This window comes from Heptranchias perlo, chromosome 16 (assembly GCF_035084215.1).
Source record: "Heptranchias perlo isolate sHepPer1 chromosome 16, sHepPer1.hap1, whole genome shotgun sequence".
NCBI classification, from domain to species: Eukaryota; Metazoa; Chordata; class Chondrichthyes; order Hexanchiformes; family Hexanchidae; genus Heptranchias; species Heptranchias perlo.
Window position 1 is genome coordinate 40,420,295 of NC_090340.1, and position 18,747 is coordinate 40,439,041.

At 40.5% G+C, this 18,747-nt stretch overlaps 1 protein-coding gene across 1 annotated transcript; it reads left to right on the forward strand.

Moving 5' to 3' along the window:
- The first annotated feature begins 1,537 nt into the window (after positions 1-1,537).
- LOC137333702 (uncharacterized) lies at positions 1,538-14,805 on the forward strand. Its single transcript, XM_067998001.1, is given in 5 exon segments — positions 1,538-1,800; positions 9,241-9,379; positions 10,816-10,955; positions 11,570-11,888; positions 11,891-14,805. Coding segments are annotated over 5 exon segments (1,341 nt in total). The 5' UTR covers positions 1,538-1,552; the 3' UTR covers positions 12,386-14,805.
- The last annotated feature ends 3,942 nt before the right edge of the window (positions 14,806-18,747 follow it).

Genomic DNA, 18,747 nt, shown 5'->3' on the forward strand with positions numbered 1-18,747 from the left:
CAGATACTGCAATGAATGAGGAAGGCAAATGGCATGTTGGTCTTTATTGCAAAGGTGTTACAGTAGAAGAGTAAAGAAGTCTTACTACAATTGTACAGGGCTTTGGTGAGACCTCACTGGAGTACTGCGTACAGTTTTGGTCTCCTTATCTAAGGAAGAATATACTTGCCTTAGAGGTGGTGCAATGAAGGTTCACTAGATTAATTCCTGGGATGAGAGGGTTGTCCTATGAGGAGAGGTTAAATAGAATGGGCCTATACTATCTGGAGTTTAAAAGAATGAGAGGTGATCTCATTGAAACATATAAAATTCTGAGGGGGCTTTACAGGGTAGATGCTGAGAGGTAGTTTCCCCTGGCTGGAGAGTCTAGAACTAGGGGCATAATCGCAGGATAAGGGGTCGGCTATTTAAGACTGAGATGAGGAGGAATTTCTTCACTCAGGGGGCTGTGAATCTTTGGAATTCTCTGCCCCAGAGGGCTGTGGATGCTGAGTCGTTGAGTATATTCAAAGGTAAGGAATCTTACAACACCAGGTTATAGGTTATAGTCCAACAGGGTGACTTCACCTGACGAAGGAGAAAGCCTCCGAAAGCTTGTGATTTTCAAATAAAACTGTTGGACTATAACCTGGTGTTGTAAGATTCCTTACATTTGTCCACCCCAGTCCATCACCACATCTCCACATCAGGAGTATATTCAAGGCTGAGATAGATAGATTTTTGGACTCTAGGGAAATCAAGGGATATGGGGATCAGGCAGGAAATTGGAGTTGAGATCGAAGATCAGCCATGATCTGATTGAATGGCGGAGCAGGCTCGAGGGGCCGTATGGCCTACTCCTGCTCCTCTTATGTTCTTAGAGAAAGGACAAGTCAGCCAGAATTCCCACTCCTGCTCGCCATCTAGTGACCTCGCAGAGAAGTGCCATAACAGAATAACCTGTGAACACGCACTGTCTAGACTAACACCTGAAGAAGGGCAGTTTGGATGTGGTAGCAGAGGGCTGCAACAACTGGGAATGGTTTGCCAGCGGTTCGTAAGAATCAGAGCCATTAAAGAAAAAGACCAGTCAGACACTTAAGTGGGCGCAGTCTTTTTTTGCGCATGAGCGGTGAAGGGGGGGGGGATACTAACAATTAAGAGTGGGAAAAATAAATGAAAAATTGCAAATACAACCTATGCAAAATGTTCTAAGAAAAATTAAATACGGTTTAAAACGTCTTCAGAGACATCTTAAAAGGTCAAGAAAATGCGTCGCCTTTTTCCTCTGGTAACACCCACGGTGGTTGATGATTGACAGCAGCTTTTGGTTACAAAGAACATCCACCAATCGGCGGTGTAGAATAGTGTAGTGGACACGTTAACTCTGTCGGAACCAGAAGACATTTAAAGGTGCTACATTCTCATCTTTAGTACTAAAATTATTAATTTATTTCTCCGCCAATGAGATATAATTTTACATGGAAGAGGGTGTCACACACCCTTAAATAAAAGATCTCCAACAGGCAGCGAGTTAGACAAATAAACACCGATTGAGCAAAGGACCTGGGAAATGACTAAAGTTCACAGTTTCGTAAAGTCATTAGTAATGAGTTACCACAAGTTGAAAGTAGCCGTAATAGGGGCAGGGGCGAGCGGACTCTGTGCTGCTCGTCACCTGCTGGCCAGGCCACAGATCTTCGCCCCCCCTGTTGTCTATGAGCTGTCTGACTGTGTTGGAGGCACCTGGGTTTACACGGACGGAGTGGGAAAGGATGACAATGGTCTACCAATACACTCCAGCATGTACAGGGACTTAAGGTAATGTACATCAGGACGGTAATGTGGAGCACTTTTCTGGAAAATCTTACTTGATTGCAAATGATGCACGGATTTTGCAATAAATTGTGTCCATATTTGAAGGCATTAGGAGCCAAAATAGCATTGCTATGAGTGCTAAAAACTGTTGTAAATATATGATTGCATTTGTAACTCAACAACCTAAATGATGACTATTTTTGCAGTACCGATTAGATAGAATTTCATGAACGCAAACCTAGATCCTGTTGTTCGTAGATCAGGTTGGGGTCTCGACCTTCTAATGCCCATTGGATTTTGCCCTCCCCTGCGAGAGTAGTCCAGATGACGTGCATCCAACCGTTTGATTTTGTTCCGTATGTGGTAATTGCACCATCTGGTGGTCGTGGTGTCATTTTAGAAAAGCAATCCAGGTGCAATAGAGCAGGAGTGTACTTGCTTTTGTCATCATGGGCTGCAGAGATGTATACCAGGGAGCCCGAGGGGGCACTTAAAAAGTTTAAATTCATGTTTCCAGCTGCCCATACTAACCAGTCTTAGTGTTCTGATTTGGAATTTATCTACTTATTGGAAAAAGTCTTCACCAAGCTTCCAGGGCCCATAAAATTCACATAGGACAAGGCAGCAAAAAAGAAATAAGCACTATTTGGACTGAGTTGCATGTGCTTTGGATTGCTTGGGTTTGGGGCTGTAAGGCCATAGGGCTGCAGGTTAGAGAAACTGCAGTAGAAAATGGAGTTGAGGTTGAAGATCAGCCATGATTTTATTGAATGGCGGAGCAGCCTCGAGGGGCCGAATGGCCTACTCCTGCTCCTATTTCTTATGTTTTTTATGTTTCTTATTTGATGTTAACCAAAGTGATCAGAAATTTGATTGCTGCTTTTTGTTACATTAGCTGCCTGAAACCTTAATTTCATGGAAGATGTTGCTCATATTATTGTGAAATTACCAAAAATAACATCAATCTTGCCATAATTCACTGTACAACTTACATTTATGTAGTGTCTCAAAAGTAGCAAAACACTTTGCAAAGCTGGGGAGAAGGTTAGGGGAAGTGACTAAAGATGTGGTAAAAAAGCTAAGTTTTGAAAAGGCTTATGGAGGTGGGGATGGCAGATGGATTTAGGAAGAGAATTCCACAGTGTTGAGCTGTGATGGCCGAAGGCTGTGCCTGGAAACAGAGTTGGATTCCTGCAGCTGATTGCTGCCCACTGACAATTGCAGGAAAATATACATTTGAATATTGGTTGAGAACTGGATCAGGCACAGTCATCATGTTCTCTACAGTTGATTAGTATACCAACACCGTCTAGGCTCACACATGGTAATGGAGGGTGGCTGGCGGCTGTGGAAATGTATCTCAGCATAAGTCAAGAGAGGAAACTGGGGAGAAAAAAACTGATAACTCCTAATTTATGTCAAATGTAACTGAATGGAACAGACCTCTATGTACAGTGAAAATAGTACCTGCTAACAGTGAAAATCTAAGTAGTAACCTTTAGTTGATTAGTCAGCAATGCAAAGTGAATTCCTCTTCAAGATTAATAGAAATCAGTGCTACCTTATGAAAGTCTCTATTTTCTCCTTACTCTGTGAGATTTCTAATTTGTATGCAAAATATCATGTCTGTATGGTACAAAACTGAAGGATGTGGAACATCCAGCTTCTATTCAGCACTGCACCATGAGGCAAAGTCAAGAAGTGATAACATTGAACCAAATGAATTTGAATAACATTTTGGTTGAGGGTTGAGTACTGAACTACTTGAATTACTAGGCACCCAGATTTTACAGTCTTGCAATTTGAAGAAAAATTACCATGTGTACAAATTATAATAACTTTCAACAAAGTACTAACTTTCAATTTTTCTGTGCTTCTGCTTGGCTCACATTTTGATTATTGTTTTTGTTTATATTTTCACCCTATATATTCCAGTCCATTTCGGTAAAAGTAAAGATTTGTTTAAACTTTATGCCTTCAGAAAAGTTCAGTTATTCTCTTTGTGGATGTACCTGCCTAATTCTGTGAGGTGGTTCATTATAATCCTAGCTTTCAAAAGCTGATATATTGACCATCTTAAAGTAGGTAACCTTATGGCGTTGATGTCCAATTTCACTGCATTTCTGAATCAGTTCTTTAGGTTGAACTGTAAACTTATTCAATCAGGCTTTAAGTTTGCAGTTTCTTACTATTCTCAATGTTAGTGTAGTGTAAAGAGAGTTTCCCAGTCTGATACAGCTTGAGCTCAATATATGGTTTCCTCTCATTTTTTCCTTATTTGGTCTTTCCCCACACCAGCTGATATCCACACTGTCCTCTTTGGATGAGAGAGTGAGATAGTAAAGTTTGTGAATATCTCAATGCAACTGATTGGTTAGCTCTCATGAGGTACCCGAGTCATGCACAAAGGAATTCCTAGCTTTTCCTTTTTCCCACAAATAACCTGGCTAACACCAGAAAAAACTTCCCTTTATGAGAAGCCTAAGCTTGAATATCAATCATGCTTGGATTGGAATTTGATCCTAGTTGTAACTGTAATGTTGTAGTTAACAGGCTGTCCTAAATTTTATTTTTAAACAAAACATAATTGGTGGGAGGGAGGGTTGGGAATGATACTCCCCCAGTTGATTTAATAGGAAGAGTTAACAGAAAGCAAAGTTGGGGGAAAAAGCAACTTTGGAAAGAGATATACATTAGAACTTTAAAAAAAATCTATGCTGTTCAGGATCAGGGAAACTTACATGTTGAGATTGCTGAGTAGTTAACTTTTTACACTGCTATTATCTGAGCTCTCGACTCCTAAAGACAAACTATGACTCAGCATTAGCCTCTGGTGGATATAGAATTCTAGCTGGGTACAAGCAGGTACCAGATTTGGTTCCAAAAATAAACTGTAGCTGATATGAAGTCAATAACTTTTACTTTGGGCTTCAAATATTGCCTTTTTTGTGACTGACCCCAGTATACTTTAATGACAGAAGTGTAAGGACTGTTGAAAATTTTTAATTTCATGTTTTTTTAAATTTAAGATAGAACTCGGTGCCAGCCGGTCCTAATAATGCAAAAAGTTTTCCTTTGATTGCATTAAGTCATAACCATCTTGCTGCTTACTGCCTGATGATTTTTTTTAGGCACCAATTGATCAGTCAGAAATGGAAAATGGGCAGAATTTCTGTCTTGTCAGAATTCTGTCCAATTTGTGCCCTGACATACTTTCTCGTTGACAGGACCAGCAGTCGTGGAAATGCCTGCCTCAAACATTTCATTTTAATATTTGGGGGCATGTCATCTGTATGCCATTTCCCAGCATTGTGGTATACAGGATGTTAAATACAAATTACAGCTATGTGAAATGGGTATCCAGGGTTGCTAAGTAACAGTAAGTACATCGGAGATCATAGGACACAGTAATACGAAGGTAAGTATATTTCAGCCATTTACTCAAGCTTTTTTTCTGTTGGCACTTAGTTCTCATGAGTCTTTGTACTAATTGTTATAAATAATGTTTTGCCTCCTGCACAATTACTTGCACGAATGGATTTCCAAATGGAACTTCACCCTATTTGACATGTCTGGAAGAAGTGGAGGACCTGTGGAGGGTTGCCAGGAAAGTCGGGCTACAAAGGAGATCCTCTGTACCTACCCACTGGTGCCTGAAATGTTGCATCTGCAGACAGAGGTGGCTAGACCTCATTTTAGCAGATGATTAGTGCAGATGGAGGCTCCTCTTCCCAGAGGAAGCTTGGACAGCTGGCTTAATGACATCACGAAGATATATGAATGCCTGATTAACTTCAATTTTTCATGCTTCCTTGGAAGTAATCCAAACACGGTATGCCATGCTTTTTGTAGCCAATTCAGGAGTCCTCGGTTAGAAATTCCTCTCCACCTTCACATGGGATATCAGACAAACCCCACAAACTCTGATGTGCATGCATTATTTTCCAGAATAATTTAATCTTGCCTTCTATATGTTGTGTTCACTTCATTTTCCAGAAATGCATCTAATGCTTTCTTGAAGGACAGTAAGAAATCCATTTTCACTACCTCCACTAGAATCCTGTTCCACAGGTTAATCACCCTCTGGGAAAAGTAAAACTTCCAGACATCCAACCTCATCCCCCTGCTTCCTCAGGCTGTAATGGGTGGTCCTTAGTTCTACCTGACCCCAAAAGTTCAAAAACACCATCTACTTGCTTGATAATCGTTTCTTTAATAATCTTGAATACTTTAATCAGATTCCCTCAAATCTGCTTCCCTCCAGTAAGTGTAAACCCAAGGCATCAGGTCTATCTTCATAGCTCAATAATCTCAGGCGAGCGATCATCCTGGTTACCCTTTTCTGCGTCTTCTTTAGCATCGCTATGTCCTTTCTGAGGTTGGGAGGACCAAAACTGGACACAGTACTCTGAATAATCTGTGCAATACAGCCCAGAACCCTATTTGCTTTGACCATGGCCTGCTGACACTAAGCTTGAATCTTGAAGATGTGATCAATGATCACTGGAAAAACATTCTCCCTCTCATTCACCTTTAATTGACACTGATTCATGTTCTACTCTGTGCCCTTATTTTGTTTATCTTTGTGCCTATCTTAACATTTGGCTACATTGAAGGACATTTGCCAGTCTTGGGCCTGGTTTCCCAATCTATCCAATCTTGGGTCCACTTTGCTAATCTATCTAAATCCATGTCATCTATTTTCCTCTAAGGTCCTTACTCTGTCACACAATTTGGTGTCATATGCAAATTTAATTAATATGCTGTTTAAGTTCCCCTTCAGATCCTTAATAAATATAATGAAGAGAAGGGCACCGAGCATTGAAGCCTAGGGCACTACTGGACCGCATTGGAAAACAACCCCTTTTAAATTTACCCTTATATGATTCCTTGGCCATTTTTTTAATCCTTCACCTCATTTTAACTCATTTACCAAGAGTCCTAATTTTCTCTCTCAATCCCTCGTGTAGGGTGAAAGAGGAGCCAACCATGAGTCATATTTCAGTGAGTGCAATTATGTTGATGGAATCATCCAGTCGAGATAATAAACAACAAGACCTTGTTCACAAGAATATTCTGGAGGGAAATGCAGGGAAGGGAAGTAATTGTGGATTTGCAGGTAAGATTGGGGTGGACAGTAGAGGAAGGGTAAGTGGGATGGGGAGAAGGTAAGAGGAATCGACCTGAAGAACACTTCCAACAAGATAAATGCTGAGAGCAGAGGATGGGACAGTTTGGGGTTGTTACTGTAGGAGAACCCAGCAATAAATGCTGTGATAGACCCAGCGGAGAATGCCAAGGGAGGTACAGAGAGAAGTAGAAGGTTCATTGAGCGAGAACTCAAGACTCAGATGACAGGAGAGGAGGAGGCTGAGGGGTAATGAAGGGTAAGAGGAGTGATATAGGACAGAGAATACTGGGCGAGAGGGAGGTGAAAGGACGCATAGTTGGTCGAGAAGAAGAACAACAAAAGGCCCGAAGCAGGAGAAAAGAATTGTGGAGCAACAGCCAAAATATGCAAGCAAATTGAGGATTCTGTTAAATAAATATACCATAGATGTAAGCAGGGAATGGGGAGTCTTGGATAAAGAACCTCAGAGCAAGAGGCAAATCACGTCAAAGTAAAAAGTGTAACTGAGGGCCAGAAAGTAGCAATATAAGAACACCCGGTTATAGGCAAATGGTGGTAGTCAGAATAGGCACCATCCAACTATAAGGAGAGGTCCAGTTGAAAGACAGGGATCATTAAAGGAACCAGATATCAACCACTTTGTCTAGATAGTGGAACAGTGTACAATCTTGATCCTGTAGGGAAGATGACAGTCAATCCGTGAAGAAAGAGAAACCTTGTTGAGACACAATCTTCAATAGCAAGATGGCAAAGACTGGTTGGAATCAGGTTCTGATTGGAATGGAAGTCCAGGCCTGTTTAGAAGTCAGTATCCAAGGGGTCTGGCTGGTAGATGTAGGGCTAGCAGGTGAATCTACAAGATGTTTGTGAGGCCTTGTGGTAAAGACAGCTGGGAGAAGGTGAGACCTGTATAGATACAGACAATGGGAAAAGGACAGGGATTTGGAGGAGGGGAGGTGGAGGAAGAGAGAGAGAGAGAGAGAGAGCGAGCAATTGAGAAAGTGGTGACAGCTAGATTGACTTTCCAGTAGCAGTACTGAGGGAGTGCTGCATTGTTGGAGGTGTTGTTTTTCACATCAGATATTAAACCAAAGCCCCATCTGTTGAGTTGGGCATGCAAGATCCCATAATACTATTCAAAAAAGAGCAATGAGTTCTTCTGGTGTTCTGGCCAACATTCATTCTTCTACCAATACCACTGAAACAGATTAACTGATCATTCATCTCATTGCTGTTTGCAAATTGTGCACAAGCTGTGTTTATGTGCAAAATAGTAACTACAATTCAACAGGAATTTAATGACTCTGAAGTGCTATGCTATATCCTAATGACATGAAGGGCACTATAGAAATACAACTTTTTTCTTTTCTTTCTGACTGTGGTTTGCCAATCTCCAATTGATCTTGGTGTTTTGGGGTAGTGTCTTACCTGGTAGGTGCATAGATACTAGAACTCTAAATGAAAAAAACAGATGATGGTGGTGGAAAAATAAACCAAATTCAGCTTTGGACATTTTTCTGCCCCATAACTGCATTTGGCAACAAACTACTTAACACTTAGGGATAAACAAAATAACAACTAACCTTGTAAATGAAGCTCTAAGTTATAAATGGTGCTAGTGTCTGCTTTACTTCAGTCCTTAAAAAAATCAATGACATAGTGATGAAATCTGCAGGCACAGGCTCTTAGCCAGCTAAAAAGAAAAGGCAGAAAGAAAAAGTACTGGAACCTCTGGAAATCAGAGATGAAAAACAAGAATGAGGGAAGTACAGTCTATCCATCAATGTCTGAAAGGAGAAAAAAACATTAACATTTCAGTGGAGACCACCTGAAATGTTAACCTATCTTTTCAGATGGTGATAGATCAATTGTATATTTCCAGCATTTTTTGTTTTATTTTAGCTCATAACCAACACTTGTCTACCACAAAGTATCCAGTTTGTAATCAAACAATGGTGGTTTATTAAATTTGATACTAAGAAATTCAAAAAACATGAGTAAGGAGTAATTTTCCAACTTTATGTTCCTGCAAGGGAACCTCAGCACTAGAAGTGCATGTCAAAAACTCAAATGTGCACTGTTTGTGTTTTTTCTGGCCATTAACTTAAATAGCTGGAAAATCATGCACAGCGTGCAGCCGAATTATTGATACTTGCTCCCTAATGAGCAAGGTTCCCTACTGGCAGCACACAGTCAGAAATTGACCCCTATAATATCTGCTTATTATGTGGAAACCAACTCTCATTTTTTGAGTGACAACGTATTTCATTCCCAAAGTATTATTTTGTTTTTGTCTCTTTTCTTTCCTTTAGGACAAATCTTCCAAAAGAGGTCATGTGCTTCCCAGATTTTCCATTTGACCCTCAACTCCCTTCTTTCATTCGTCACACTGATGTGAGGACATACCTGGAGCAATACACTGATCATTTTGAAATTCAACCCAACATAAAGGTATTAGTACTAAATTTTGCACTAGTGCTTTTGTAAAGTGCAAGAAAAGGTAATCGAAGAGATCAGAAAGGAACAGGAACCAAAAAGATCACAGGAACTGCTGCACTTTTGAGAACCTTATTACCTTTCAAAGGTCACAGGGTTGAACCCTGAGAGTTTTCAGTTCTGAACTGTTAATTGGTAAGAATTCCTACCCAGAGTATTGTGAAGGGAGTTCAACTTCAGACTGGATGATAACATCGCTGTTGAAATTGAGGAGATATTTGTAGTTTAACCAGACCATTGTTCTGGATAATGGTTCTTAAATATATTCTTCCCTAATTTTTATTCGGCAAGGGTATTAAGGGTTACGGAACCAAGGCGGGTAGATAGAGTTGTGATACAGATCAGCCATGATCTAATTGAATGGTGCTCGAGGTGCTGAATGGCCAACTCCTGTTCCTATGTTGTTCCCTTCTGTACCTCAGTGTCTTTCATCATACTCTCTGTTGGAAAAAAGTAGCAAACAACCTGTTCCCGGCTTCTATCACCAGCATTCTTGAATCAGTTATCAAGAGGTGACTCGCTCTTGATTTCTTCTGCCCCCCTGGGGACAAACTATTAAAGCCAATTCAGTGGTCCTGTACAGCAGAATAGGGTGTGTGCAACTGGCATGCAGGGAGTATTGAATTGGGCAAGCAGGCTGTACAAGAATTTATTTTTGGCTTGCAGTTTGGCACACTTCTATTTTCAGTAAGCTGGAGTGCTTACACCCATTTCATGTGCAACTTCATTCAGCTGCAGATTTGAGTCATTGGTCAACAAAGCCAGCATCTCCTTTCACATTGAATAGCATGCACTGTTATTCAATGTCACAGTGCTGTTACAAAATACAAGGGATCACTGATGGTTGCCATGAGACCAATCTGAAGTCCTTGGAAGATGAGTGAGAAAGTTTTCAATTACACATTGCATCTTGACTCTGCCCTACTGATGTATGGGCATGGGCATTATGCTACATTTACCTTTAAATTGCCACATCCCTTTAATTTTCAGCAGTTATTACGATTTGAATAGCGTTCTTTCATTATGTTCCTTGTGCAAGGCTCAAGTTGCACAGGAAGCATGTTTAAATAACATTCATGTGCTGGCCTTGCAGAATCCGGTGAGTGTAGCTCATTGCTCTAGTGGTGCAGCGTTTGGGCTCATGCAGTAGTCCTGGTGGCTGTATTTTGCAAGGATTATTGAAATGGCCCTTTTACTCTTCAGTTAGTTTCTCTCTTTCAACAACCCCCCGCCACCCACATAATCTCTAGCACATTGGGTGGTTCTAGAAAAAAATTCTGCACTAAGATTGGAAAGAGAAACTCAGGAGCGTAGAGTGTTAGTTTTTTGTTCAGATTTATTACATTTGCATGTACAAAAAATGTGTGAATACTTGGCAAATCTTTTCACAGTTTCTCACGTATGTTGAATTAGTGAATCCTGTTTCTGGAACCACTGGAGATGTTCAGAGCTCATGGGAAGTAACATCATTGAATCTGAGAAGTCATTGCCGTAGTACGGAGAGATTTGATTCTGTTATTGTTTGTAATGGGTGAGTCTGCAGTGTTAAATTTTAACAATGTGAAATGCTTATTTTTGTTTCCAAGATTTCTGAATAAATAAATTTAACAGTAATTTTCCCCGACACCCATTTTCCATATAATTTTGACAGCTCACTTCCTAACAGCCACCTTTGGCTCAGAGGATGGGGTGGGATCTAAATGCTATCTGATGTGAAGCTTTGTAGCAGCACTTTCAAGTTGAGATGATTATTGTGTCGTTGTAAGATATATTACCTATCAGTCTTTGAACAAATTTATCACAGCTGAAAGAAGCAGGATGGGGCTGCTGCAGACTGTGATGTAAATGGTATTGTCTTTGCTACCATTGAATGCATTTAATTTATTAGTAAAACAAGTGTACAGTATTCACTCCCCTCTATATAATGTTCCCTTAAGAATAGAATTGTAATAAGTGAGCAATTTGAAAATCAAATTTACAACTGTTAACAATTAAATACAGGATTAAAGCAAGCAGAAAGATCTAATACCTAGTTAACAAGTTTTTGTAAATCTTTATGCTTTGAGACTTCTTGTTATATTTAGGTGGCTTGTAAAATGTTGTAATAATCAAGTTTTTAGTATGTTTTAAATTTTCTATTTTCAGCCACTATTCTGACCCTTTCATCCCGCACATCCCTGAAATTGAGTGTTTCAAAGGACAGATAATGCACAGTCATGAGTACAGGTTTGCTGAGCCTTTCACTGGGAAGAATCTGGTTCTGCTTGGTGCTGGTCCATCTGGGATTGACATAGCACTGGAATTATGCGTGGTTGTAAATCAAGTTGTTTTGATATATAATCATTTGCTAATATCATCACCCCTGCCTCCAAATTTCCTGCTAGCCAAAGGTGTGAACAGATTTTCAGAGACTGGACTGATCTGTAATGATGGAATGGAGTATCCTGCAGATGTATTAATGTTCTGTGTACTGGTTATAACTATTCTTTTCCTTTTCTTGAAAAAGAGGTGGGCTTAAAAGTGAACGATCACAGGGTTACCCCACTTTACAAACACATTGTTCACACCACCTTTCCGACTCTCTTTTTTATTGGTTTATGCAAGACCGTTTGTCCTTTTCCTTTGTTCCACAGTCAGGTCTTATTTGTTTTGGCATCTTTAGATGGTACCTACAAACTACCACCAAAAGCTGAGATGGATGCAGTTACAGAACATGAATACCAGTCCTCTTTGCAAAGTGGAATTTCTCACAGACACTTTCATAAATTGGATAGTCGTCAGTGGAGTTACAATGCTGAGTTAGCCCATTTATCCAAAACTGATCCCATACCACCTATTACAAGAGATCTGTATGAAGCAAACAATAAAATAAGAAAGCAAGATCTGTGCAATTACAAAAGGTTTAACTATGAGATAGTAAGCCATGATACATGGAAAATAGTGAACCCTAAACCATTATAAAACTGCCTGTCACTTCCTAATTTTGCATCCTCCAGCCACCAGAATATAGGCCAGCTTGATAGGTTGTGGAGAAACCATGGTGCAGATTTTCCAGTCCTTGTGTTTAGACATATTCGATCAGCTGGGTGCAGTATATAGAGGAAAATTGGTCAGGGAAGATCACACATTGTAAGGGAGCCTGTCCAATTTTCAATCCATTAATTTAAATGGATGGAAAATTGGGTGGGCCTCCTTACATGTGTACAATCCTTTCTGTCCAGTCTTTCTTTATTCACTACACACAGGTGATCAAATATGCCCAGCTGCAGGATCTAGAAAATGTGCTCTATGTGCTGTGTGTGCAAATGTACATTATTGTCATAGTAATGCAGATAAGTAGTGTTGCCCAGGATATCTGAATCCCATGTCCTATAATGCTCCAGGATCTATGGCATTGCATCAGTTTGTTTTTCCTTCACTAAAGGTTATTTGCTTCTTGCTCTTGTTGCCAAAGTTTGGGACAAAAATTTCAGCCTTTATACAGATGGTAGAGAATCAAATGTTCAGGTTTCCCAGAAGCCCAGGTGACAAAACTCTAGAAAGTATCTAACTGGGCTCCTTTTCAGGCTAAGCATACAGAAAAGAAAGAAAAGCAATGTTCTTTAGATCTTGTGATGACAGCAGCAATCAACGATTTGTTAAATGGACAGCCATCTAGAGAGCAAATAATCAAAACAAAAACAATTACTATACAACAGGCTAAGACACAAATTGGAATTTTACATTGAGTAGAAAGAGTAAGCCCAAGCTGGGTGTGACTATAGACTATGCCCTTTGGCACTGATCCATACACTTTATTGCCTTCATCAAACAAAATGAATGCCTCTATAACTGGGTCAGCATTTCTGCATCAGCATCTGCTAAAGGCTTTAAATACTGTGCAAGGTGAAATAATCTATTCACTATTGTTGATGCTTACATTTGCTAAAATGCTTGTTGCTAAAATGCTTGTTGCACAAACACAATGCCATAACCTATCAAATTTGCCTCAGGTTGCTAACATGTACCCTTAAGGAATGTATGCACCATTTTGCCCACATTATGCAGAACAAGATAAAACAGCACAGCCACCCTTAAAAATTGGGTATTCCTCTTCTGATCTTTGCCACCTGAGCATTCACACCAATGACTTGCTATTTTCCCAATTGGAAACCAGATCGAGGCTATGTGCAGGAGTTTGCAACTATGCAAAAGCATCTGCAGATATATGGGTCCTAGAGATTGAGAATGTCACTGTTTTCATTTCACAAGCACACCTCTAAGATTTTGTGGGATGATCAAACTGCACCAGCTACAGGACACTTTTACAGTAGCAGCCATCTTGGCCCTATCCAAAGACTGGGATTCTGCTTTCAATTCACAGACACCCCAGCTGCAACACTGCACAAGTATTGTCTAGGCTTACACTCCAAGCATGCCCACTTAGAGGTGCTGCTGGCATTCATGGAATTATATCTGAGCAAGAACTGACACCTTGAGAAGAGGAAAAAGTGTTGATTTACATAAAGCCTGCAAGCAAGAGCTGGTGTAATTCTGACTAGCTTTCATTGGAAACAGCCAAAGAGATACAAAACGCTTGCCCTGAGCAGTAAAACATTCTTTTAACTGGTTAAAATAAAAATGATTGAAAATATCAGTTTGTTTTTGGTTACATTTTCTTTTTACTCTACTATCAAAAACAACATTCTGAATATTGGTTGGATAGGGTTAGATTAAAATTTTGTAAATGTAAATTTCAATGTAAAAGGTAATAAAACAACCCAATTTTGTTTAAGATATTTCCTTTCTATTACTGTTATTCGTTTATTCATTCTTATCAAACATTGTTACAAAAAATAAGATATGCACACTTATTGTTTGGATACCATGTATACTTGCTGCCCTTTTTGTGAGGTAACATTGCACTACAGCAGTTGTTGCCTATGCTTGATTACAACCTTGAAAATGGTTAACAAATGTAAGGAATCTTACAACACCAGGAAAATTTGATTTTCAAATAAAACAGTTGGACTATAACCTGGTGTTGTAAGATTCCTTACATTTGTCAACCCCAGTCCATCACTGGCATCTCCACATGTTGAAAATGGTTGGTCAAATGAATCTTTAACAATTGTAAAACTTATTGTTGCTGCTGATTTGCTACGAGAACAAAGATTGATGAATACAGCCTGTCAAATTTGTAAGGGAGTTTGTTTTGTACTAATGATACAGCGATGAGCCTGTCACAAGATAAGGATTTAACCCAATGACTGATAAACAGGAACAGAATAATACTGAAATGTTTTAGATCACTGCATTGTATATGGTGCCTTCAGCCTGTGTAAACCACAGATCTTTTATTGTGCAGCAATTTTCAAATCAATTAAAATGTTTTGACTCTGCCAGGATTACCTGTGTTAATTTTTTTAAATGTAGCATTACGTGACTCTCAATTTGTGGTCAATAATTTTAATTTTAGAATCTACCAAGAGTACTGTAGTGTAAAGCATCCTGCCAATAATACAGATTAATGATTTACACTACTGAAGAAAATAATTTTGGAAAAACATTGGTGCGCATTTTTTTTCCTCTTTCCGCTCTTCCTATTTTGTTTTTCCAGCACTAGACACTAATTCCTGCTGAAAAAGCAGGAAAATATCTTGCTTAGAAGATTAGAGATCTTGGTTCATTGTCAGCTGGAGGGGCTTGAGGTCTGGATTTCAGAGCTTGAACAGCAGCTGGCGTCACTGCAGTGCATCCGCAAGGCTGAGAGTTTTGTGGACAGCGTATTTCAGGAGGTGGTCACCCCACAGCTTAAGAGAATACAGGCAGAGTGGCACTGGGTGACTGCCAGACAGACAAGGAGGACCAAGCGGGTAGTGCAGGAGTCTCCTGAGGCCATCTTGTTCTCTAACCAATATTCAGTTCTGAATACTGGTGGGGGAGAGGGTTCCTTTGGGGAGTGCAGCCAGAGCCAAGTCCACAGCACCATGGGTGGCTCAGCTGTATTGGGGGCGGTGGGTGGGTGGGTGGGTGAGGAGAAAAGTCAGGAGAGTGATAGTGATAGGGGATTTTATAGTTAGGGGAACAGATAGGTATTTCTGCGGCTGCAGACAAGATTCCAGGATAGTTTGTTACCTCCCTGGTGCCAGGGTCAAGGATGTTACCGAGCGGCTGCAGAACATTCTGGAGGGGGAGGGTAAACAGCCAAAGGTCATGGTCCATGTCGGTACCAACGACATAGGTAGAGAGGGATGAGGTCCTGCAGGCAGATTTTAAGGAGTTAGGAAAGAGATTAATAAGCAGGACCTCAAAGGTAGTAATCTCTGGATTACTCCCGGTGCCACGCACTAGTGAGTACAGAAATAGGAGGATAGAGAAGATGAATGCGTGGCTGGAGAAATGGTGCAGGAGGGAGAGCTTTTGATTCCTGGGGCATTAGGACTGGTTCTGGGGGAGTTGGGACCTGTACAAACCAGATGGGTTGCACTTCAACAGGGCTGGGACCAATATCCTCGTGGGGAGGTTTGCTAGTGCTGTTGGGGAAGGTTTAAAATAGCTTGGCAGGGGGATGGGAATCTGAGCGTAGATTCAGAAGGGAGAGAAGCAGAGCTGGAAATGGAAGGCAGAAAATTAGTAAATGAGTTTGGAAGGCAGAGGAAACAAAGGTCAGAAACTAGACAACAAAGGAGTTCGGCAGTGCTTAATGGTATATACCTCAATGCACAGAGTATAGTGAATAAGGCAGGTGAGCTAAGGGCATAGATAGACACGTGGAAGTACGATATCTTGGCTATTACAGAAACGTGGCTTAAACAAGGGCAGGAATGGCAGCTCAATGTTCCTGGTTACAGGGTTTTCAGATGAGATAGAGGGGGGATAAAAAAAAGGAGGGGGCGGTGGCAATGTTGGTTAAAGAAACAATTACGGCTGTGAGGAGGGATGATATGTTAGAAGGATCATGAAATGAGGCCGTATGGGTTGAGCTAAAGAACAAAAAAGGGGCAGTCACATTGCTGGGAGTGTAGTATCGACCCCCAAGCAATTAGAGGGAGATAGAAGAGCAAATATGGAGGCAAATTTCTGAGAAGTGCAAAAACTATAGGGTAGTAATAGAAGGGGATTTCAACAACCCTAATATTAACTTGGATACAATCAGTGCAAAAGGTATAGAGGGCACATGATTCTTAAATTGCATTCAGGAGAATGATTTTAGCCAATACGTAGCAAGCCCAACGAGAGGGAGGGCAGTTCTGGATTTAATTTTAAGGAATGAGGCAGGTGGAAGGAGTATCAGTGGGAGAGCATTTTGGTGGTAGTGATCATAATTCAGTTAGATTTAGCATAGTTATGGAAAAGGACAAAGATAGAACAGGAGTAAAAGTTCTAAGTTGGGGAAAGGTCAATTTTACTAAGCTGAGAAGTGATTTATCAAAAGTGGACTGGAAACAGCTACTTGAAGGTAAATCAGTGTCAGAGCAGTGGGAAGCATTCAAGGGGTTCAGTGTAAACATGTTCCCACAAAGAAAAAGGGTGGGACTGCCAAAGCTGGAGCCCCCTGGATGAAAAGGAGCATACAGGGTAAGATAAGGCAAAAAAGGGAAGCTTATGTCAGACACCACAAGCTCAATACTGCAGAAAACCTAGAGGAGTATAGAAAGTGCAGGGGTGAAATTAAAAAGGAAATTAGGAAAGCAAAGCGAGGGCATGAAAAAATACTGGCAAGTAAAATTAAGGAAAACCCAAAAATGTTTTATAAATACATAAAGAGCAAGAGGAAAGAGTAAGGCCTATTAGAGACCAAAAAGGTAACCAACCTATGTGTGGAGGTGGAAGATGTGGGTATGATTCTTAATGAATACTTTGCGTCTGTCTTCACAAAAGAAGGGGACAATGCAGAGATTATAGTTAAGAAGGAGGAGTGTGAAATATTGGATGGGATAAACATAGTGAGAGAGGAAATATTAAGAGGTTTAGCATCTTTGAAAGTAGATAAATTGTTTAGAGTTAAGAAATAAAAGAGGTGCCATTACACTACTGGGTGTATTCTATAGGCCACCAACTAGTGGGAAGGATATAGAGGAGCAAATTTGCAGGGAAATTACAGAGAGGTGCAAAAGCTATAGAGTAATGATAACTGGGGACTTCAACTATCCTAATGTAGACTGGGAAAACAATAATAATATAAGAGACAAAGAGGGGGGAGGAATTTTTGAACTGTGTTCAGGATCACTTTCTTAAACAGTACGTTTCTGGCCCAATGAGGAAGGAGGCATTGCTGGACTTGATTCTAGGGAATTGGGCCAAGTGGAGCAAGTGTCAGTGGGAGAGCATTTAGGGAGCAGCAATCATAGTATCATAAGGTTTACAATAGCTATGGAAAAGGACACGGACCACTCTAAAGTAAAAATACTGAATTGGAGGAGGGCAAATTTCAATGGGATGAGAACAGATCTGGCCCAGGTAAATTGGAATCAAAGATTGGCAGGCAAAACTGTAATTGAACAGTGGGCAGCCTTTAAAGAGGAGATGGTTCAGATACAGCCTAGGCACATTCCCACGAGGCAGAAAAGTAGGGCAGCTAAAGTCCAAGCTCCCTGGATGACAAAAGAGATAGTAAGATGAAACGGAAAAAGGGGGCGTATGACAGATGTCAGGTTGATAACACAAGTGAGAACCAGGCAGAATATAGAAAGTACAGAGGGGAAGTGAAAAAGGAAATAAAAGAGGCAAAGAGAGAGTATGAGAATAGACAGACAGCCAACATAAAAGGGAATCCAAAAGTCTTCCACAGGCATGTAAACAGTAAATGGGTAGTAAGAGGAGGGGTGGGGCCAATTAGGGACCATAAAAGAGATCTACTCATGGACGCAGAGGGGATGGCTGAGATACTAAATGAGTACTTTGTTTCTGTCTTTACCAAGGAAGAAGATGCTGCCAAGGTCTCAGTAAAGGAAGATATAGTTGAGATACTGGATGGGCTAAAAATTGATAAAGAGGTACTTGAAAGGCTTATGGACTTAAAGTAGATAAATCACCCAGTCCAAATGGGATGCATCCTAGGTTGCTGAGGGAAGTAAGGGTGGAAATTGCAGAGGTACTGGCTATAATCTTCCAAATATCTGTGGATAAGGGGGTAATGCCAGAGGACTGGAGAACTGCAAATGTTACAGCCTTGTTCAAAAACGGGCGTAAGAATAAACCCAGCAACTATAGGCCAGTCAGTTTAACCTCAGTGTGGGGAAACTTTTAGAAATGATAATCTGGGACAGAATTAACAGGCACTTGGATGAGTGCGGATTGATTAGGGAAAGGCAGCACGGATTTGTTAAAGGCAAATAGTA